General features: G+C 53.1%; 1 protein-coding gene across 1 annotated transcript; it reads right to left on the bottom strand.

Moving 5' to 3' along the window:
* Positions 1 to 6,275: 6,275 nt before the first annotated feature.
* LOC115916068 (zinc finger protein 331-like) lies at positions 6,276 to 9,122 on the bottom strand. The gene is made up of 2 exons (XM_030969781.1): positions 8,798 to 9,122; positions 6,276 to 6,946 (listed from the first exon to the last, which is right to left on the bottom strand). The coding sequence occupies exons 1-2, from the start codon at positions 9,120 to 9,122 to the stop codon at positions 6,276 to 6,278; spliced, it is 996 nt and encodes a 331-aa protein (XP_030825641.1).
* Between the last annotated feature and the right edge of the window lie 13,680 nt (positions 9,123 to 22,802).

Genomic DNA, 22,802 nt, shown 5'->3' with positions numbered 1-22,802 from the left:
CAGGGCTCAGCTCCATCTGAATCAATCCTGTTTGCCATCCCATATTGGGGAATGATTGATTCTAGAAGTGTTTTACTCACAACATTGGCATTGGCTTTCACAGTGGGTACCACCTCTACCCAATGAGTCACGTGATCTACTATCACTGGCAAAAACTTCCACCGTTGTACCTGGGGAAGCTCAGTAAAGTCTACTTGGATGTTTTGGAAGGGCCATAAGGCAGTTCTCACCCCCCCTCTGGGTGTTTTCCTCATGATTTTCTTATTCACTTGTTGACATATCACACACCATTCAGTTACTTGCTTAGCTATTCTGAAAATTCCTTTGCATCCCCAATCCCTTAGAAATTGATCACTTAGCACTTGTGTACCCCAATGTGTTGTTCCATGTATGCCTTCCAGCATTTTCTTGGCAAGGGGTTTATTCAACATTTGCCTCCCATCTGCTAATCTCCACTTCCCTTTGTTATCTTTCTTGGCTCCTATTTTAAGGAGTTCTTCCTCTTCTGTCCCACTGAATATGGGGACTTTTTGCATTTCTCTCATGGGTGTTAATACTATTATTAGTTTTTCTGTCTCTGATTCAGTTGCATTTTTAGCTTCTAAACTGGCTAAGTTGTTCCCATGTGCCTTCTTGAGTCCCCCTTTTTGATAACATTTAACATATACCACTGCTACTTCCTTCTGGTAATTGTAAGGTTTCTAACTCTTCTAAAAAAGAAATTTTTCATGAATCAGTCCCTTTCCCTTTGAATTGAATAGCCCCTCTCTTCCCAAATTTTTCCAAAGGTATGCACTATTCCAAAAGTGTATTTTGAGTCTGTATCTATTGTTCCCCTTTTCTGTGCTAATATTTCCAGAGCTCACTTTAGGGCATACAACTCACACCTTGGGCTGACCAGTTGGAAGGTAACTTTCTCTTTTCTATGGCCACCAACCCTTCATGCACTATAGCGTACCCCGATACCCTGTGCCCCTTTATTACCTGTGAAGATCCATCGATGTACAATCGTTTTCCACCTTGGAGTGGTTGATCTGTTAGGTCCTCTCTGACACGAGTTTGATAGTTTATAACCTCTAGGCAATTATGTATTAGTTCCTCATCTGGTTCTCCATACAAAAACTGGGCAGGGTTGAGTTGGTTACTCACAATTAGCTCTAAACCATTATCTATTAAGATGGCTTCATACTTTAGCACTTGGGAATCAGTGAGCCATTTCTCAGCCTTTTGGCTCAGGATACTCCTTACTGAGTTTGGGATATATATCTTCAATTTTCCCCCCAAAAGGTTAATTTTTTGCTTTCTGCTATGAGTAGGGCAGTCACTGCCACAGCCTGAATGCAGGTTGGCCACCCCCGGCTGACAGGGTCTAGTAATTTTGATAAATAGGCCACTGGTTTCCTGGATCCTCCCCAGTCCTGGGCTAACACTCCATGTGCTACCCCTTTTTCTATATCCACAAACAGATAGAAGGGTTTGTCTAAGGCAGGAAGACTCAGTGACGATGCACTGACTAAATTTTGCTTTAAAGCTTCAAACTTTTGTTCATCATCTTTTTCCCACCTAATCTCTTCTTCAACTAACTTTTCATACAAGAACTGGATGGCCTGTGTGTATCCTTCAATCCATAACCTACAATATCCCAACAGGCCTAAAAACCTTCTGACTTCCCTCTTAGTTTTTGGTCATGGGAGTGAGACTATCCCTGCAATTCTCTCAGGGTTCAGCAGCCAGCTCCCTTGACAAATCACATGTCCTAGGAATTTTACTTCCCTCTCTACAAATTTGAGTTTCCCTTTTGATGCTCAAAGTCCTTGGTCCCCCAGAAAATTTAAAAACACTACGGTGGATTCCCAAACTTTTTTGTCTTCCTCTCCTGAGAAAAGCAAATAATTTACATATTGGATGAGCTTTATCTCAGGTTTAATGGAGAAGAGCTGTAGTACTTCTCCTCCTAGGATTTGACCAAACAGGTTTGGGGATTCAGAAAACCCTTGGGGTAACCCAGTCCACCAAAGCTGTTGCTTCCTCCCAGAATTGGGGTCCTCCCATTCAAAGGTAAATATATCCCACTTTCCTCTGCCAGTGGACAAAAAAAAAATCTTTTAGGTCTATCACACTGAACCACTGGTGTGCTGGGGGATATTACTCAGTAGTGTAGAGGGGTTAGGCACTACTGGGCATCAATTCACTGTTCTTTTGTTCACTTCTCTCAAATCTTGGACAAGCCTGTAAGTCCCATCTGACTTCTTTACTGGTAATATGGGTGTGTTATGGGGGGACATACATGGTTCTAAGGTCCTGTCCTCAAGTAGGTCCTGGATCAGTGGCTGCAGTCCTCGTCTCCCCTCCAGGGAGAGTGGGTATTGTTGTACCCAAACTGGATGGTTCTCATTAACTAGTTTTATTGCTATAGGTTTGATGTTTAATTTACCTCACTTTTTTGGTTTTGCCCACACCACCTCATGAATTTTCTCCTCATTTTCTTCCCTTAATTGGAGAAGCTTAACTACCATCTTCCCTTCCTCTGGAAGCATTCCAATGTCAAACTGCACCTGTAAATCCTGTCCTAATAAATTTCACCCTGCTTCTGGAACTAATAGAACATCCCCAATTCCTATTTTATTTCCTTCAAACTTTTAGTTCCTTCAAACTTTATTGGCATTATAACTGAGGCTTTGAAACCTTCCCCTTGTCAAGGTTTGAAAAGACAAGTGTCTGCTAATGAAGGCAGGAGCTGCCCCTGAAATGGAAAATGTAAACCCCTCCCTCCAAATTGTTCTCATTTTGAAATTAAGGGGGCTCTCAGGCACAGATATGGGAGCAGGAATAACAGTTCTTTATTAGGGAAGAAAATTAAAGAAATTAAAAAATGCAGTAAACTAAAACAACACTGACAGAGTCAGAACTCAACCTGACACCCTGTGGGTCAGGGTGTTGGTGGCAGTCCAATTGGAAATGTGGCTGCAGTCCTCCTGGAGTGTCAGGGGTGGTTCTGTTGGAGGAAGGGGGGCCTGTAGAGAAGGATGTATTCTTCCTCTGAAGATCCAGTGGAAGAAGAAGAAGAGGCAGCTGCTGTTCCTCTGGGGAATCCCGTGGAGAAGCCGTGCTGGTGTCTCAAAACCTCTGGATTATATCTGGGTAGCAATGCTTGGCTCCTCCCTCTGGGCGGAGCATCTCACAATGGGATGTTATAGTTCTTATCAGCCATGCAGTGACATTCAATAGTCTGTTATCAGCAGATGTCCCCTCCCTAGGGAGGTGTGAATGTGATCACTCACAGAGAGAAATAAGGAAAATTGCCCACTTGAAAAAGACAACTGCTGTACAGATGGTAATGGAATACATCCTGCATTGCAATCTGGACAACCCCGAGCCATCAGCCCGTCCCTGCTGGTTTTGTGATGAGGCCTCCAAATCCCATCTTGGGAGATTTTTGGGTCCTCTCCAAGGTCTGTGAAAATGGAAAAAAGTGGTCAAAGTTATATTCTCCCAAATCTTGCAGTGACAGAACAAGGGTCAATATCTTTAAACTGAATGAGGGTGGATTAAGAATTGGTAGGAGGAGGAAATATTATACAATGATGAGAGTGGCACAGAACTGCAACTGTTTTTCCAGAGAAATGGATGCTCCATCCCAGGAATTGTCCAAGAGCAGGAGCTTTGTGCAACCTGACCCAGTGAAACCCTCTCATCCCCAGGGACAGAATTCCTGTAGTGTGGGTTCTCTGATGTGCTGGGTGCCCTCACAACGCTTCTGGCCAGAATGTCTGCTGAGGGCAGCCAGGCTGCTGCAGGGGCAGTGACCTCACAGCCATCACCATGGCAGCCCTGTCCCCTGGGCCTGGCTCTGCCCTTTCCTCTGCCCCTGCCTTGGCTCTGCTGGCATGAAGAGTTTTGTCATTAATATCTTGTCCCCGAGGTGCTGGGGCCAGTGGCTTCCCAGTCAGGCTCCTGGAGCAGCAGTGGCTTTTCAGAGCCCAGCCAGGAATGAGCCCTGAGGCAGCAGCTCTGCAGTGGTGGCCACCAGGCCGGGCTGCCAAGGGAGGCTTCTGGCCATGGCCTGCAAGCAGCTGCTGCTGCCAAGGTGCCTTTGGTGCCTCAGGCTGTCCCTGGCACAGCTCCCAGCACGGCACTCTGCCCTTGTGCCCGAGGCCTTCCCTGTGCTGGGGCTGGCCTGGGGCTGTTCCTGCAGCGGGACCTGCCCTGCTGATGGCACAGGAAAGGCAGTTCCTGCTGGAGCAGGAGGCTCTGCCTGCAATGGGCTCCAGCAACTCCAGCAAGGCCCTGCTGACTTCAAAATTGCTGCCTAGAGCAGAATATTCTAATAATTGTTATAGCTCCTGAACTGTGGAGTAAATAAATCTGGTTAAGATCCTTCCATCCAATCATCATCACAATCAATCAGAGCCATATTTATATAAATCTCTATATCTGGTATTCAATCATTAATCCTGTGGGACAAATTGTGGTTAAAGTTCAATTCCACCTGTTCAATCTTTTACACCTTTGACAAATTCTGGGGCTGGGATTGGATCCAGCTGCTCCCAGTCTCCTCAAATTCTTAGATGGAATTTTAGAAGTCAAGGGTCCTGCAGGGGTTTGAGGATCCATGGTGGCTGTTGGGTGTCATTTCTCCACCTCATGACTCAGCAGGAGTTTCTCCAAAAAAGAAATAAAGCTTTTTGCCTGAAGCTCCCACTGTGCCCATGACAGGAACCCCTGTGAGTGTCTGGGACATCCCGGCTCTTTGGCAGCCTGGGCACTCCTGGGATGTCACCGTGGAGCCCCCGTGAGTGCCTGTGACAGATCGGTGCCTTTGCAGCCCAAGGTGCCCTGGGATGTCACCATGGAATGGCTGTGACTGCCTCTGACCACAGGGCTCTTTACCATGCCCAGAAAGCCCTGGGAGGTCTCCATGGAGCCCCTGTCTGTGCCTGTGACATTCCAGCTCTGGAACAGCCTGGAGACTCTTGGAAAGTCCCCATGGAACCCCTCTGAGGGCCTGTGACAAATCTGATCCTTAGCAGGCAACCATCACCAGGCCCCTGTTGCTATGGTCAGTTTCCATGGCAACCATCACCACCCCCTGTTGCTATGGTCAGTTTCCATGGCAACCATCACCCAGCCCCTGTTGCTATGGTCAGTTTCCATGGCAACCATCACCAGCCCCCTGTTGCTATGGTCAGTTTCCATGGCAACCACCACCAGACCCCCTGTTGCTATGCTCAGTCCCTCGGCAGCTCCATGGAGACCCCATGCCAGGGGTGGTTGCCATGGACACCAGCTCAGGCCTGCAGCCAGAGCCCGTTGCCATGGCAACCATTGGCAGCCCCATCCCCAGGCTCATGGGATCCCAGAAGCACAGAATTGGCTGAGCTGGGAGGGACCCATCAGGATCCTCCAGTCCAACTGCTGGCCCTGCACAGGACAGCCCAACAATGCCAGCCTGGGCCTGGCAGCGCTGTCCAAACGCTGCTGGAGCTCAGAGAGCCCTGGAGCTGGGAGCCTTCCCTGGGGAGCCTGGGCAGGGCCCCAGCAGCCTCTGGGCAAAAACCTTTTCCTGACATCCAAGCTGAGCCTGCCCCGACTCAGCTGCAGCCGTTCCCTCCACTCCTGTCCCTGGGCACCAGAGGGAAGAGGTTCCCACAGCCCCAGCCAGGGACCCGCTCCCAAGGCTGTTGCCATGGCCACCAGGGCTGGCACCAGCTGGGATGCTCGGTTTCCACGGGCCGGGCTTCAGGAATGGGATTCCCCAATTTCCTGCTCCCGCTAAAACCGCGCTGCCCTGCTGCCCTTCCCGCCTCCCATGGAAAGCACAAAAGGCAAAGATCCCGGGCTGGGATAAGAACAATTTATTGGGAACAGCAACGAGATAAGGAACAAATGGAACAGAAACAATATTGATAACAGAAGGGATAAATAAAACTGTTTACAGGGAAAACTACAACATCAATGACTGGCACTTCCTGGCCACATATTTTTCCCTGCCTGGAAAGGACACCCTTCTTCTCCGGGGAGAGAAAGTCCCTGCCCCTGGCAATGACCTGAGGTGGGAGTGAATGTAATGCCACGGCCATGGCCAGACCCTGATGTTCCTCAATTCTACATCAGGTCATTGGCAGGGGCAGGGAAATGGACAGGTGTCTTCCCAGCATGGATCACAGGGAACATGGATCACCAGGGCTCTTCCCAACGTGGATTTTCCAATGAGGGATGAAGTTGGAGCAGTGCACGAAGCTCTTCCTGCAGTCGGGGCTCTCACAGGGCTTCCCTTACTGGTGCTTTCGTTGGTGTCGGGTAAAGAACGAGCGGTCTGAGAAGCTCTTCCCACACTGGGGACACTCGTAGGGCCTCTCCCCAGTGTGGATGCGCCGGTGGGTGACGAGGGTGGAGTTGTGCTTGAAGCCAATCCCGCAGTCAGGGCAGCAGAAGGGCCTCTCATCTGTGTGAATTCGTTTATGTACAAGGAGATGGGAGCTGGTGTGAAACCTCTTCTGACACTCGGGACACTCATAGGGCCTCTCCCCAGTGTGGAACCTCTGGTGGACAACCAGGTCAGACCTGTGGCTGAAACTCATCCCACATTCCAAGCACTCGTAGGGCCGTTCCCCAGTGTGGATCCTCTGGTGGCAGGTCAGGTTGAATCTCTTCCTGAAGCGCTTCCCACACTCCAAGCACTCATGGGGCCTCTCACTGTCATGAAGCTGCTCCTGAGCCACCAGCTCTGAGCTCTGGTTGGATCTCCAGCTGCCTTCCTGGCTCAGGGTGGGTCTTTCCTCCTCAGAGCACCCTGGGCTGGGTTTGGAGCCCCTCCTCCTGTGGGCTCTCCCAGGCTTTTCCTCCCCTTTGGATTCCTGCACTGTGGAGCTGCTCAAAACAGCCTCTTCCATGAGGTTCTGCCCGGGGGATTTGTCCTCCCTGGTCTCCATCCGCAGCTCCTTGTCTGGGGGAGGAAGGACAAGGAGAGGATGGGATTTGCCTCCGTGCCAGAGGGAAGGGGAAGGAGATCCCCCAGTGCATCCCCAGCAGGACGGGGTTGGCAGCAGGGTTGTCCTGCAGCGGGGGGCTGTGCTGGGCTGGGAGATGGAGCAGGAGAGAGGGGAAAGGGGCACTGACTTCCTCCTCACCTGCCTGGGTGTCCCAGGGCATCTTCCTCTTCCTCGCAGCCTTTTCCTCCTCCATCCAGCCAAGGTTTGGGAATGGGAAATCCTGGTTTGGGGAAAAACAAGGTGTGAATGCCTTGGTTGGGGATTCCTCCTGCCCAAGTCCATCTCTAGAAGTCATCTGGTGTCCATAAAACCTCCAAAAATCAAGAGTGAATCAAAAAAAGCCACCAGGAGTTCCGTCTTTCCAGTCTCATCCCCCTGGGGTTCTGGTGGCTCCCTGCCTCAGGGTGCTGGGGTTCCCATGGGTCCTGGGGATCCCCCCTCCCCAGGGTCCTGCTTAGGGATGCTGGGGGTTTCGGGATCCCCCTCTCCAGCCGTTCCTCAATCCAGCCACTTGGGGCTCCCCCCCTCTTCCCACCACCCTGTCCTGGTTTAGGGCAAATTTGGGAGAAATCCTCCAAAGGGGTTTCCTCTAAAAAGCAAATTCAAGCAGCCCCTACCCCCAGCCAGATCAGAAAAATATTTCCTTGGACAAAAGTGCAAAAAACCTGTTTATTTAACAGGCAAAGCATTCACCAGCACAAAAAAATGAACAATACTAAACAATAAAACCTCTTGCCGCTACAAAAAAGAGATGAAGAACTCAAAAAGTCCCTCTGTGGGCTGTAGCTCAGGTCACTCAGTCTCTTATCAGTCTCTTATCAGTCCCTCCAGTGCTGGAAATGCCCTGGCCCAAGCTTGGCCAGGTGGGCCACAGGTGGGAGCTGCCGGTGGTGTTCTGGGTGTTCAGTGCAGAGCAGGTTTAAACAGCTCCAAAGAAAAAGAAAAACAACATTTGGGGGAACTTCTCTGCCTCAGCGAGCTAAAAACGAACTAAAAGCAAAGGAGAGCTCTGTCCTGCTGTCGGTCCACAGACAACTGATACATTAGGTTTTAAGTTTTTCTGTTCTGTTTTGATGTGCAGCTTTTAGCTTTATATTAAGTGTTACTGGGATCTTTTCTCAGGGTGGTGAAGACAAAACAATCCTGGAGACTCAAGGACAATCTCATCGAACTTCAGGCCCAAAGCATAAACAATGTGGAAAGAGGAGTGCGCGCAAGCAAGCAAGGAGGATGAAACTTTGTAATTTGAAGCTATTAATTGGGCAGTTAACTCCTAAATGCAAAGGGACTAAAATTTATAAAAATGTGAGAGCCCGTGACAGAGCCCTTTTGCTCCCATCTTGGAGCCATCTGGGCAGAGCCATAATTGTGGCTCCTGGGCTGCCTGAGCGTGGCCTTTGAAGGCACTTCAATAAAAATCCACTTTATTCCTCTTAGCTCCGTGTGGTCTCTGTTCCAGCTCCTTAAGGCACCACAACAGTCCAGGAGCAGGAATGTGGAGGAGTGAGTGCAGTGTATGGAAACAAACTGCAGCTTCTTCCTCCTCCCCTTCGCTCTCAGAACCGGCCTTAAAGGTGCAGAACTCATTTCTGGGCTAAACGGACCGATGGGGTACGAGCATCATGAAGTCACCCCAGGACACGGCCCTGTCAGGGTCAGGGGGTCCCGTCCCCGCCTCATCTCCGGGCTGCCGGGGTCCCCAGCTCCGCTATCGCCCCTTCCCCTCTCCCCGCCCCGGGGTCCCCCGTTCCACAGCCCCGGCTCTCACGGGGATCCCCAAAACCAATGTCCCGCCCCGTCGGTACCGGGCCATCCCACGTGGAGCCCCGGGACCCTCCCGAGGGGCGATCGCGGCTCCTGTGCCCCCGAAAAGCTCCTCTGAGGGAGCCCGGAGATATCCGGGGCTCGAGTCCGGGATCTGCCGGCTCCGAACACTCTCCAAAAATCCTCCCGGAGAGCCCTGGCTGGAGCCGGGGCGGGCTCGGCCTCCGCCCTCACCTGCGGCTCGGGGCTGGGGGCGATGCTCCCGGGGCAGGGGGGGTGCTGCAGGCTCAGCGTGCGGGCGCTGCGAGCGCCGGGATTCTCCCGCTCCCGCTCCTGCTCCTCCTGTCCCTCCTCTTCCTCCCGCATTTCCTCCGCTCCCAGCCCGGACCCCCCTTTCCCACCCCTCTGCCCCGCGGCCCCGCAGCACCGGCTGCTGGGTGGGGAGCCCCGATCGGCCCCGGGGGCGGGCAGGGGGGCTCGGGGACCCCCGGGGCGGATCCGTCCCCCGGCCCGAGCCCCAAACTCCGCTCCGGGGCCGCTGGGCTCTGCGGGGGCCGCCTGGCAACCGGTGAGTCATCGGCGAGAAAAGCTCTGGTTGGCTGGAAATTGTTCAGCGCGTTCTCTGATTGGCTGGAACTGTGAGGGGCGCTGCGCCCTGCGGGTGTTCCTGCGAGCTGCGGAGTCCGGGCCGGAGCCTTTTCCTATTTCTTTCTGTCCCTCTGAGACCTCTTTTCTATTTCTTTCTCTGCCTCTGAGACCTCTTCCTGATTTCTTTCTGTCCCTCTGAGACCTCTTCCCTATTTCTTTCTCCCCCTTTCTCCTCCCCATTTCTTGTTCAGTTCAGTCCAAGTTCGAGCAGATCCGCAGGTTGCATTCCCATGGTCTCATTTGTACCTTCACTGGGGCAGAGGCGTCTCTCCCTCATGGGATCGTAACCCATGGGCAGGGTCCCTTCCCACTCCAATCGTTCCGTCGGGGACTCGATTCCCTTCTTGCCTCTGCTTCCAGCCAGAAATCTGCTGGAAAATGTCCAGCAAAGCCACCTTTGCTGTGTGCTCTGGGAGCCCAGAGAGCTGCTGGACCTTGTCCCCCGGCCCTGCACAGCTCCTTGGGAGGCACGGCAGGAGCAGCACCCTGGCAGCCTCGGGAATGCCCCTCTGGCATCCATGGCACACACTCCCAGGGGCTGGAATTGCAGTTCCCAGCCAGGAAAAGATGTTCCTGCCCTGGAAGGCAAAGCTCACAAGAAGGAGCCAAAAGCCAGGTGAAGCAAGATCTTACAGTGACATTTCACTGCCAGCCTTCATGGAACTTTGAAAAACACCCATGGTTGTTGTAGCTCCTGGGTTGGGAATTAAATCAGGGCAGGGTCTTTGGTGGGAGCTGCCCTGGAAAAAGAAAGAGACACAAAAAAGAAAGAGAAACAGAGCAGGCAAAGAGAGAAAGGAAAGAAAGAAAGGAGGGCACAAACACAATCAGCTGAGAAGGTGGCACTTTGAAAAAAAAAACTGGAACTGACTGAAAATGAAGAAAGGAAAGAAAAAGAAATAATTTTGTATTTTTTATTTCCTATCAAAACACAATTTCTTCCTTTCTCACAAGCCTCCTCTCAGTGTCATTCAGCAGGGCTGTCAGAAAATCATTCATTCTGGGTGGATGTTCCAGGCTGCAGCCACAAGGAAACAGGCAATGGGGATTTTCCTGCTCCTGGGGAGTTTGACATCCTCAGCTGAGGAGAGGAGGAGGCACCAGAAGAAAAAGGCAGCTGGGCTTCACCCTTCCACAGGGAAGAGAGGGGGTAATCTCTCATCCTGTCTGCAGCTGCTCCACAGGGATGTGAGGGCTGATCCCAGAGCCCCAAGGGTCACAGTCAGGGCTGCCCTCTGGGGAATGCTCGCCTGGTATTGAGGGGCAGCGTGGGAGCACCTGGATCTTGGGGCACCCAGCTGCCCCCATGTTTGGAGGTGCCTGAGGAGGGCTGGGACGATGCCAGGGACATCCTGCAGTGACATCCCCCCTGTCCCTGCTCTGGGTGAGCTCAGTCCCAAACCTGACCCTGATCCTGGTCTCAATCTCACTCCATGTTTAGACACACTCACAGTTCTGTATTTAATCACATCCCAGTGCCAGACTCGTCTGGCCCCAGACCCAATCCCAACCCCAGCCCTAAATCCAATCCCATGTCCATCTCAGCCCCTTAACCCCAATCCCAGCTCTAATCCAAATCTCAGCCCCAACTCCAAGCCCAGCCCCAATTCCAGCCCCTTCCTAAATCCTCAGCCCCAAACCAAATCCCAGGCTCAGCCCTTCTGGGGGTTTGGGGGTGTCTCTGTCCCTCTGAGCCCGATGATGTTTGGGTGGGGTCACAGCAGGGCTGAGAGGGACAGAGACCCCCCCGGCCTCCCCAGGGCTGAGAAGGTCGGAGAGCCCCCCCAGCCCCGAGCAGCCTCAGCGGTGAGAGGGACACAGAGCCCCTGGTGCCCAGCCCTGCACAGGCATTGCCTGAGGCCAGAGGGATGGAGACCCCCGAGCATCCCCCAGGGCGAGGGGACAGAGACCCCCGAGCATCCCCTGGGCTGAGAGGGACAGAGACTGCCCCGAGCACCCCTGGCACAGGGGTGAGGGAGGGAGACCCCCCAGGCATTGCCTGGGTGAGAATGATGGAGACCCCCTGGGGAATGGCCTGGGGTGACAGGGACAGGGACAGCCCTGGGGAATGGCCTGGGGTGACAGGGACAGGGACACCCCTGGGGAATGGCCTGGGGTGACAGGGACAGGGACACCCCTGGGGAATGGCCTGGGGTGACAGGGACAGGGACACCCCTGGGGAATGGCCTGGGGTGACAGGGACAGGGACAACCCCCCAAACCCCTCCCAAGCATCCCCCAGGGCAAGAGGCACAGAGACCCCTTGAGCATCTGCTGGGCACTGGACAAAATAAACTTGGCAGAAATCAAACTTAACTCTGCATAAAATACTTTGAAGAATATTTGATTTTCCCACAAGTCACATGTGATGAAAATGAAACAAAGCTAAAACACTAATAAACTGACAGTACAAGCAATTTTCTGGCAATTCCAAGTTCCACTGGTTCCTGCACAGCTCCAGCTCACCTGCTGGCACATTCCAATAAAAAAAAGTGTAAATTTGGCCCGATACAGATTACTGAAAGGAAGGGAAAACTCTGTCTATCTGTCACAATGGTGACAGGGATGAAGAGAAAAATGATTCTCACATTTGACAAAGAACCCATGCCTGGGCATTCAGGACTTATTTGGGAATTTAGCTACTTGAGCTGGGCTTCCTGTGGGACTTTCAGCAGCCTTGTGTTCCTCACCTTGGAGTGAATGAACCTTGTCAGTGTCGCTGGTAACATTTGCTCCCTTTCCTCCAGTGATTTCAACAAACTTTTCAAGGAAGAACAACAAAATATTTTCTTTTCCCTAGCCACCCAAAACAGCCATTTTCCTCATCAGTTCTCCCAAAAGTCGCTCAGAGGAAGCTGCGTCCAAGTTTCCAAGAGTTCCTCCAGAAAAAACCACAACCTCCTCAGAGGAGGGAACCATGCTGTTGTCAAAGGCACTTGGGGTCAGACAACAGTGCTCTGAACTCACTGTGCCAAAATAATGTTGCAATCTGGGTAAGAAAATGGTTAGAGAGATGCCTCTGCCTTAATTGAGGTGCTAACGAGACGAAATTCAACGTGGATTTTATTGAAGAGTAAACGTGAGGTAGAGAGAGAGATGGAAAGAGAGAGAAAAGGGGGAGAGCAAGGGAATGACAGAGGGACAGAGACCTCCCCTGGGGCAGGGCAAGTGTGACATTGTCCCCTGTGTGTGTGGCCTTCCCAGGGTGGGGGTTTTACACCTGAGCCAGTTTGGGTGGGGGGGGGTGGTGTTCACCCCTGAGCAGGGATTACCCCACTGTTTCAGGTTGCAATGGAAGATGGAACCAAATGCATGTTTTCAATCCCCATCTTCATCAACTGCTATCAACAGGTGGGGCAGTGTTCTTTATCTCTTCCATGACTCAGCCCTGATAACGCCCTCCAGGGGAGATATCTTCTGGGAATGGGCCATTGAGTGTCACTGCAGGACTGATCAAATTCCATCATCCCATTGTGGGATGCTCCGCCCAGGGGGAGGATCCAAGCATTCCTACCTGGATATAAGCTGAGCCTTGCAACACCAGGAGCAGCTTGCCTGCTGGATTCCCAGAGGACAAGAGCTCCAGAAACACCACTGGACCTCCAGAGGAAGACCAGACCCTTCTACAGGATCACTGCTGTGACAGAATCATGTTCATCACTCCAACAGGACTGCAGCCACCATTGAATGGGACTGCTGCCACCACCCTGACCAACAGGGTGTCAGGTTATATCCTGACTCTGTCAGTTTAAGGCAGTGTTTCTGTAGCATTGCCTTCATCTTCATTTTCCTATTAAATTGTAAATCTGACTTAGACTCTCTCCCCCAGATTTGCCTTCAAACCAGAACAAAAGACAATGTGCGCCCCCTTTGTTTTCTTCCCAGAACAGGATTTCCCATTCCCAAATCTTGATGGGATGGAGGAGGAGGCTGCGAGGAAGAGGAAGGAGCCCTGGGACACCCAGGCAGGTGAGGAGGAAGTCAGTGCCCCTTTCCCCCTCTCTCCTGCTCCATCTCCCAGCCCAGCACGGCCCCCGGCTGCAGGACAACCCTGCTGCCAACCCCGTCCTGCTGGGGATGCACTGGGGGGATCTCTTTCCCCTTCCCTCTGGCACCAAGGAAAATCCCATCGTGTCTTTGTCCTTCCTCCCCAAGACAAGAAGCTGAGGATGGAGACCAGGGAGGACAAATCTCCTTGGCAGAACCTCGTGGAAGAGGCAGTTTTGAGTGGCTCCACAGTGCAGGAATCCAATGGGGATGAAAATCCCCAGAGATCCCCCAGGAGGAGGGGCTCCAAACCCAGCCCAGCATGCTCTGAGGAGGAAAGACCCACCCTGTGCCAGGAAGGTGGACAGAGCTTCAGCCAGAGCTTGGAGCTGGTGGCCCATGAGCAGCTCCATGATGGGGAGAAGCCCCACAAGTGCTTGGAGTGTGGGAAGAGCTTCAGGCAGAGCAGCACCCTGATCAGCCACCAGATGATCCATACTGGGGAATGGCCCTACGAGTGTGGGGAGTGTGGGAAGGGCTTCAGCTGCAGCTCTGCCTTCGCCATCCACCAGCGCATCCACACTGGCGAGAGGCCCTACGAGTGTCCCCAGTGTCAGAAGAGGTTTCGGAGAAGCTCCCATCTCCTCCAGCATCAGCGAATTCACACGGATGAGAGGCCCTTCCTCTGCACTGACTGCGGGAAGGGCTTCAAGCAAAACTCCCAGCTCATCACCCACCAGCGCATCCACACGGGACAGAGGCCCTACAAGTGTTCCCAGTGTGGGAAGAGGTTTCAGAGCAGTTCCAATCTCCTCCTGCATAAGCACATTCACACGGATGAGAGGCCCTTCCTCTGCCACGACTGTGGGAAGGGCTTCAAGCACAACTTTACCCTCATCACCCACCGGCGCATCCACACTGGGGAGAGGCCCTACGAGTGTCCCCAGTGTGGGAAGAGCTTCTCCACCAGCTCTCATTTGAGAAGACACCAACGGAGCCACCAGTAAGGGAAGCCCTGCAAATGCCCCAATTGCAGGAACAGCTTCATGCTCCACTCCAGCTTCATCCCCCATCGGAGAACACATTCTGGGAAGAGCCCTGGTGATCCATGTTCCTGTGATCCATGCTGGGAAGACACCTGTTCCTTTTCCTGCCCATGCCAGTGACCTGATGTAGAATTGAGGAACATCAGGGTCTGGCCATGGCTGTGTCATTACATTCACTCCCACCTCAGGTCATTGCCAGGGGCTGGAAAAGGACTCTCTCTTTCCAGGGAGAAGGGTGTCCTCTGCAGGCTGGGGAAATATATGGCCAGGAAGAGCCAGTTGTGGATGTTGTAGTTTTCTCTGTAAATAGTTTTGCTTATCCCTTGGTTGCCAGTATTCTTTCTGTTCCTGTTTGTTCCTTATCTCGTTGTTCCCAGTAAATTTCTGTTGTCCAAGCCCGGGATCTTTGCCTTTTGTGCTTTCCATGGGAGGCAGGAGGGCAGCGAGGGCAGCGGTTTTAGCGGGAGCAGGAAATTGGGGAATCCCATTCCTGAAGCCCGGCCCGTGGAAACCGAGCATCCCAGCTGGTGCCAGCCCTGGTGGCCATGGCAACAGCCTTGGGAGCGGGTCCCTGGCTGGGGCTGTGGGAACCTCTTCCCTCTGGTGCCCAGGGACAGGAGTGGAGGGAACGGCTGCAGCTGAGTCGGGGCAGGCTCAGCTTGGATGTCAGGAAAAGGTTTTTGCCCAGAGGCTGCTGGGGCCCTGCCCAGGCTCCCCAGGGAAGGCTCCCAGCTCCAGGGCTCTCTGAGCTCCAGCAGCGTTTGGACAGCGCTGCCAGGCCCAGGCTGGCATTGTTGGGCTGTCCTGTGCAGGGCCAGCAGTTGGACTGGAGGATCCTGATGGGTCCCTCCCAGCTCAGCCAATTCTGTGCTTCTGGGATCCCATGAGCCTGGGGATGGGGCTGCCAATGGTTGCCATGGCAACGGGCTCTGGCTGCAGGCCTGAGCTGGTGTCCATGGCAACCACCCCTGGCATGGGGTCTCCATGGAGCTGCCAAGGGACTGAGCATAGCAACAAGGGGGCTGGTGATGGTTGCCATGGAAACTGACCATAGCAACAGGGAGCTGGTGATGGTTGCCTGCTAAGGATCAGATTTGTCACAGGCCCTCAGAGGGGTTCCATGGGCACTTTCCAAGAGTCTCCAGGCTGTTCCAGAGCTGGAATGTCACAGGCACAGACAGGGGCTCCATGGAGACCTCCCAGGGCTTTCTGGGCATGGTAAAGAGCCCTGTGGTCAGAGGCAGTCACAGCCATTCCATGGTGACATCCCAGGGCACCTTGGGCTGCAAAGGCACCGATCTGTCACAGGCACTCACGGGGGCTCCACGGTGACATCCCAGGAGTGCCCAGGCTGCCAAAGAGCCGGGATGTGCCAGACACTCACAGGGGTTCCTGTCATGGGCACAGTGGGAGCTTCAGGCAAAAGCTTTATTTCTTTATTGGAGAAGCTCCTGCTGAGTCATGAGGTGGAGAAAAGACACCCAGCAGCCATCATGGATCCTCAAACACCTGCAGGGCTCCTAGACTTCTAAAATTCCATCTAAGAGAAGAGACTGGGCTCAGCTGGATCCAATCCCAGCCCCAGACTATGTCAAAGTTGTAAAGGATTGGACTGGTAGAATTGAACTTTAACCCAATTTGTCCCACAGGATTAATGATGGAATAGCAGTAATATTCATATAAATAGATCTCTGATTGATTCTGATCATGATTAGAGAAAATGGTTTTTTTATACCGCAGAATAAGTTTTTTAAAAAGGGTTATTTACTCCACATTTCAGGAAATACAACAATTATTAGAATATCGTGCTCTAGGCAGCAATTTTGAAGTCAGCAGGGCCTTGCTGGAGTTGTTGGAGCCCATTGCAGGCAGAGCCTCCTGCTCCAGCAGGAACTGCCTTTCCTGTGCCATCAGCAGGGCAGGTCCCGCTGCAGGAACAGCCCCAGGCCAGCCCCAGCACAGGGAAGGCCTCGGGCACAAGGGCAGAGTGCCGTGCTGGGAGCTGTGCCAGGCACAGCCTGAGGCACCAAAGGCACCTTGGCAGCAGCAGCTGCTTGCAGGCCATGGCCAGAAGCCTCCCTTGGCAGCCCGGCCTGGTGGCCACCACTGCAGAGCTGCTGCCTCAGGGCTCATTCCTGGCTGGGCTCTGAAAAGCCACTTCTGCTCCAGGAGCCTGACTGGGAAGCCACTGGCCCCAGCACCTCGGGGACAAGATATTAATGACAAAACTCTTCATGCCAGCAGAGCCAAGGCAGGGGCAGAGGAAAGGGCAGAGCCAGGCCCAGGGGCCAGGGCTGCCATGGTGATGGCTGCACACGGCACAGGGATGGGCAGCAGCTGCAAGGCCCTGCCAGAGCCAACTTGGGCAGCACTTCGGCCATGGCTGCTGGGCCTGGGCCTGAGGCCACGAGGGGACAAGTGACCCTTGCAGGCCTGGGGCCTCATTGCCTCCTTGTCCCTGCTCAGCAGCCTGGCAGGGGCCGCCCCATGCTCCTGCCCTTGGCATTGCACATCCCCACATGCCAGTGCCCATCCCGGGAAGAGCCCTGAGCAAGGAGGGAGGGACAGGATCTGCCTGGCCAGGGGCTGGGGCTCAGGCCTTGGCCCTTTGCATTCCTGAAACACATCCAGGTTTGCTCAGCACCAGAGACACCTTTGCCTTGCTTGTCCCCAGCTGTCATCACTGCCTCCAGTGTTCTGCTCTGCCTGGAGCCTGGGGACACTTTCTCACTCCTGTCCCTCAGAAGGATCTATTTTATGTATAAGAAAATTCAGTGTTTCAACCTCACTTTGAGATCTTGAGAAGTTTTTTCAACCCTCTTTGAGGGACTGAGTCTGATGCAAAGAGCACCAAAGCCCCAGAGGGCCATTAAAGTCCCTGTGCTGTGTCTGTGCTGCTGAGCTGGGCCAGGCTCCTGGCCCAGAGGCAGCTCCTGGCAAGGGCAGCGCTGCAGAGAGACAGCTCTGGCCAGGAGCAGCTCCTGTGCACAGCCCAGCAGGGCTGGGGCACTGCCAGGGCCCCTCAGGGACACCAGCAGGGCACAGACAGAGCTCCCAGGGGCTCAGCACTGCCAGGGGCTGTGGCATGTCCCAGAGGGGGCTGTGTCACAGCAGCACCTCTGTGGCTGTGTCATAGAGGCACAGAGCAGCTGGGATGTCAGCAAGGGGCTGTGTGACAGCACAGAGTGGGCTGTGTGAGGTCACAGGTTGGGCTGTGACATCACAGAGTTTGTTGTGTGAGGTCATTGAGCAGGTACAGCATCATAGAGGGGATTCTGTGACATCACAGAGCAGATGGTGACATCATGGCATGGCTGTGTGACATCATAGAGCAGGCTGTGAGGTCAAAGTGTGTGCTGTGACCTTACACAATGGCAGTATGACATCAAAGAGAAAGGGTTTTGTGACATCACTGAGGGGGCTGTGACATCCCATGACTGTCTGTGACATCACAGAGTAGTGTGTGAGGCCATAGAGCAGATCCTGCCATCATAGAGGGTGGATCTATGACATCAGAGAGTGGGTTGTGACATCACTGGCTTGCTGTGTAACATCATAGAGCAGGCTGTGACATCAGAGAATAAACTGTGACATCACAGGGTGACTTTGTGACATCACAGAGGCTTCTGTGACATCACAGAGCAGCTGTATCTCATCATAGGGTGACATGTCAGAGCTGGCTCTGTGACAACACGGGCTGTGTGACATCACAAGGGCTGTGTGACATCATAGAGTTTGCTGTGTGACATCACAGGCAGCTCTGTGACATCACAGTGGCTCTGTGACATCACAGGCAGCTGTGTGAAATCCCAGGGTCAGTGTGACATTACAGGACTCTGTATGACATCACATGGGCTGTGTGACATCACATGGGCTGTGTGACATCCCAGGGGCTGTGTGAGGTCACTGGGGAGGTCACTCTGCCCCGGCCCCCCTCACAGCTCCCCCCAGAGCAGTCCAACCCTGCTCGTGCACAGCGGGGTCCCCTGTCCCCCGGGTCCCCCCCGCCCCGGCCCCGCAGCCTCCCCAGAGGATGTTCCACGAGATCGACCCCAGAGAGCCTGACACGGGGACGGGGGGCGGGGGCCCCTGGGGTGGCACAGGGGACAGGGACCCCCGCGGCAGCGCCCCCATGTCCCCCAGGGCCAGAGCCTGGGCCAGGGCTCCTTCACCCTGTTACCAACGAGGCCTTGAGAGCGCTGAAAAAATCCCCGGCAAGGGAACAGCAAAAACCAGATTGAATATTAAGGGACAGCAGCACAAAGTTCCTTGGCAAGAGTCACTCTGCTCCTGAGTGGGCACTTCAGGCACAGCAAGGAAACAAAGCAACAACAAAAACAAACCAAATCCAGGCAATCAAACAAGAAATGAGCCAAGAACTGGGTCTTTCCTTCTTCTGGAAAAGAACTGTCCTTGTCCAGGTGCCCATAAAGCAGAATTTGGTATGTCAACTCCAAAGTGCCTATTGTGACTGGAGGAGATTTTTGGCTGAAAACGTTTCATGTGTGGGGGAGGAAGTGGCAGGTCCAGCCCTGCCCTGCCCTGGAACCCCAATCCCCCCAGAGCCTCTATCCCAGCCCAGCAGTGGCTGCCAGTCCCTGGCACAGCACAGGCAATGCTCCACAGCCACCTCTGCAGCCCCAGCCCAGCTCCTGAGGGACCAAATGAGCCCAAGTCCCACCTGGGGGAAGGGCCCAGGGAGACCAAGGGGTATTGAAGGCTGAGCACAAGGCAAGCACACATCTTGACCCTACCTCCTCTTGGAATTTCCATCTGAACAGTGCTGGAATCCAGGAGTTGGTAGCTGTGTGTGTGCCTCTCTAAATCTTTTTTCATCTTTCTCTATTTCTGTGTCTTCTTCTAATTCCCTCCTCTTGCAGATTTTGAGTAACTTAAAATTGAACAGGCTTAGAGCTTGTGAAGCTAAGGCTTTCAGAAGTGTTTTTGATTGATTGAATGTTGTATTAAACGATTTGCCAAGTTTCTCTCATTTTCTAAAACTGCCAGTAAAGGCTGTTTTGTTCTTTTGAGCTCTTGAGAATCTCTTGTTGGTATTTCTCCAGTACATCCAACTCAGAGGACACAAGTAATTTTAATTCCTTTTAAATGTCTCATTAAGAGAGTTGTTTGGGGGATGGCAGTCAGGGCTTGTGTGTCCTGCTTGGCCCAGCCCAGGCAGGGCTTTCCCAGCCACATTCCACACTCCATTGCCCAGCTGGAGCCGCTGCTGCCTCTGAGTTGTGCTGCCCCAGCCCCAGGGACGCTCTCCTTGTCTGCCCATTCCCCCACGGTCTCTGGGCAGGGATGGCCTCACTGGGGGCTGCTGACATCCTCAGCACCTTGGAGGCTGCTGCTGAATTTTCCTGTTCCAGAGGCTTGTTCAGCCTGCAGCTCTTCAGTGCAGGAATTCAGTGTCCCAGGGCTCATCAACATTCAGAACACCTTAACAAGCCAAGCCTCTGGGAATAATTTGATTTAAGTGTTCAAATATTTTGTGGTTAATTTGACACATTTCAGTAGTATGTTCAAAGTGAATACATGATATTTAAAAAGACAGTGAGGAAACATCTTTTAGGTCCTGTTTAGGATTTTTTCCTGTTCATAAATCAATATGTGCAGTCCCCAATTGACACTGAATCCAAGTACCTCCTCATGCAGTTTGAATAGAGATGAAAATCAAGACCCTTCAAGGCTGACAATCAATCAGACTCTGTCCCTACCCCCAGCCCACCATTTCCCCCATCCAAGCCCTGGCACTCAGAGCAGCCTTGTGCAAATCTGAGCTCCCTCCAGCCCAGGCTGCACCTGCAGCTTTCAGCTCCTTGGCTCCAACTCCCACCTGCTTTCCTTGCAGAAGGAGCTGCCCCAGACACAGAGGGATGTTCATTTCTTGTCAGCCAACAAAGCCAAGGCAAGGCACAGCTCCATCCAATGCAAAAGTCATTCCTCTGCTGGGTATTAAATCCACTTTCCACAGCAGACAGTCTCAGAGCAATGGAAAACACCTTCTGTGCCCAGCACAGATCCCAAGGTCCCCCAAACCCTCCCTGCCCCAATTCTGCCCAGATTTGCTCTTTGCACACACGAGTCACAGGCTGAAGTCAGGAGCTCCCTCCATAGCCAGAGGGAGGAAAAGAGAGAAAGGGGATGAAGAGCTCTCCTGTGCAGAGCCAAGGTCCAAGTGCAGCCCCTGCTGTGGGAACCACAACTCATCAGGTTTGTGTCCTTTGGGCTCAGGGCCTGGTGACACTCAGAGGCACAGAAAGGTTTCTTGCCAACAAACACAAGTTGAACATTTGAAGAGTTTAATAACCATCACAGCTCTTCCCTCAGCTCTCTGGGATGTCCCAGCAGCATCTGACATGTCTACCATACCCAAGGGATTTCCATACAGGAAGAGTTTTAGACAAAGACATAAGAAAATATAATTCTGTGATAGATACAAATATGTCAGGTGCTGACTAATGTGATATATATTTGAACTGCACAAAGATTAGACAACTCCCTGAAATTCAAAGCATGAAACCAGTCATCTGAGAGGGACTTGAATGACCAGAGAGCATCTGGAGGAGGAAATCTGGGAGCAATGGAAAGGATGTAGATCTAGCTGGTCTAGTGAAGAGATGTCCTTAGACATGGGCATTTAAACAGGAGAGCTGGAAACACCTGAAGGAAGGGGGTCATTAACTATTAGACTGAATATTGGTGACACAAGTAGGCAGGAAGATCAGTATTTCTTCTCCTGCCATCAGTAGGAGAACCAAGTTGATCCAGAAAATTCCTGTTCCTAATGGGAAAACTTTGCCATTTCTTAAAAGTACTCAAATGACCCAGATAATAAAGATTTCCTTGTATATTATGAAACGAACAGGTATTAACACCTGTGCCACTTCCCAGGCAGACATCAACTGTCTGCCCATGAACAGGCAGTGCCACTTGTGCCCTGAGGTGCCCAGCTGGGATTGGATCTCCCTGAGAGCACCTGAGGGAGAGCAGAGCACCTTGCAAGCTGCAGGTCCCTGACAGCCCCGCAGGGCTCCTGTCCCATCAACATCTGCTCTGCTCCAGCCTGGAACAGGGCCCAGCATGGTGCCGGGATCATCAGAGAGCTGAGGTGTGTGCTGGAATTCAATGCCCAACCTTGCTCCTTCTGTGATTCTCTGGAACCAGCCATGGAGCAGCTGTGAGAGCCTGGGGACAATGGAATCAAGGGGCCATTGCTCCATTGCAAGGACTCTGGGAACTGAGGGAACAACCAGACACTGTGGTGCCCCATGGAACCAAGGGTCCCTGGTGACACTGCAGGATCTTGTGTCACCAGGGCTCCATTGTGACACTGCAGCACCAAGGAATTCATTGTGGCACTCTGAGGCCTCATGGAGCCAAGAGGCCACTGTGACCCTGCAGGGCCTTGTGGAACCATGCAGAGCATTGTGACAGAGCAGGACCTGGTGTCATGATGGGGCCATGGTGACACTGCAGGGCCCCATGGAACCAAGGGGCCAGTGCTGCTCCTCAGGGACTCCTGGAATGAAGGAAACATGTTTGACATCGTGGTGGCCCTTGGGAACAAGAGGCCATTGTGACACTGTGGAAGCAAGGAGAGCATTGCTGCACTGCCAGACCTCATGGAACCAAGGATCCATTGTGACACTGCAGGGCCTTGGGGGACCACAGTGTCATTGTTACACTGCAGGGCCCAAGGATCCAAGGGACTTTGTGACACCAAGGGGTCCCATGGAACCAAAGGGACATTGTGACACTGGAAGGCCTCATGGAATCATGGAGACCATTGGGACACTCTGGGGCTTTATGGAAACGTGGTGACACCAAGCTGGGTGTGAGTGTAGATCTGCTGGAGGGTAGGAGGGCTCTGCACAGGGCCCTGGACAGGCTGGATCCAGGGCCCAAATCCAACAAGGTGAGGTTTAACAAGTCCAAGTGCCGGGTCCTGCACTTTGGCCACAACAACCCCTGCAGCACTACAGGCTGGGGACAGAGTGGCTGGAGAGCAGCCAGGCAGAAAGGGACCTGCAGGGACTGATGGACAGCAGGCTGGACATGAGCCAGCAGTGTGCCCAGGTGGCCAAGAGGCCAAGGGACGTTCCCACGGTGCAAAGTCAGGAACTGCAATGGGGAGTGGGGCCAGAGAGGAAAGGGCAAACAGGGATGGGCTGTTTGCAGGGGAGAAAACAGGACTGGGCAATAGGAAGAAATTTGCACTGGGAAGAGTAAAGAAAGCAAAGGTGAAACCAAGGAAATGCTGAGGGCAGTTTGGGGGTGGCTGCCAGGCAGCCCTGGCTCTGAGCAACAGCATCTGCAGTGGCACAGGAAACTCCCAGCTGATGGGAACAAACTTTCTGGCT

This window comes from Camarhynchus parvulus, unplaced genomic scaffold (assembly GCF_901933205.1).
Source record: "Camarhynchus parvulus unplaced genomic scaffold, STF_HiC, whole genome shotgun sequence".
NCBI classification, from domain to species: Eukaryota; Metazoa; Chordata; class Aves; order Passeriformes; family Thraupidae; genus Camarhynchus; species Camarhynchus parvulus.
The sequence above is the reverse complement of the archived record's forward strand: the minus strand, read 5'-3'. Positions and strand labels throughout refer to the sequence as shown.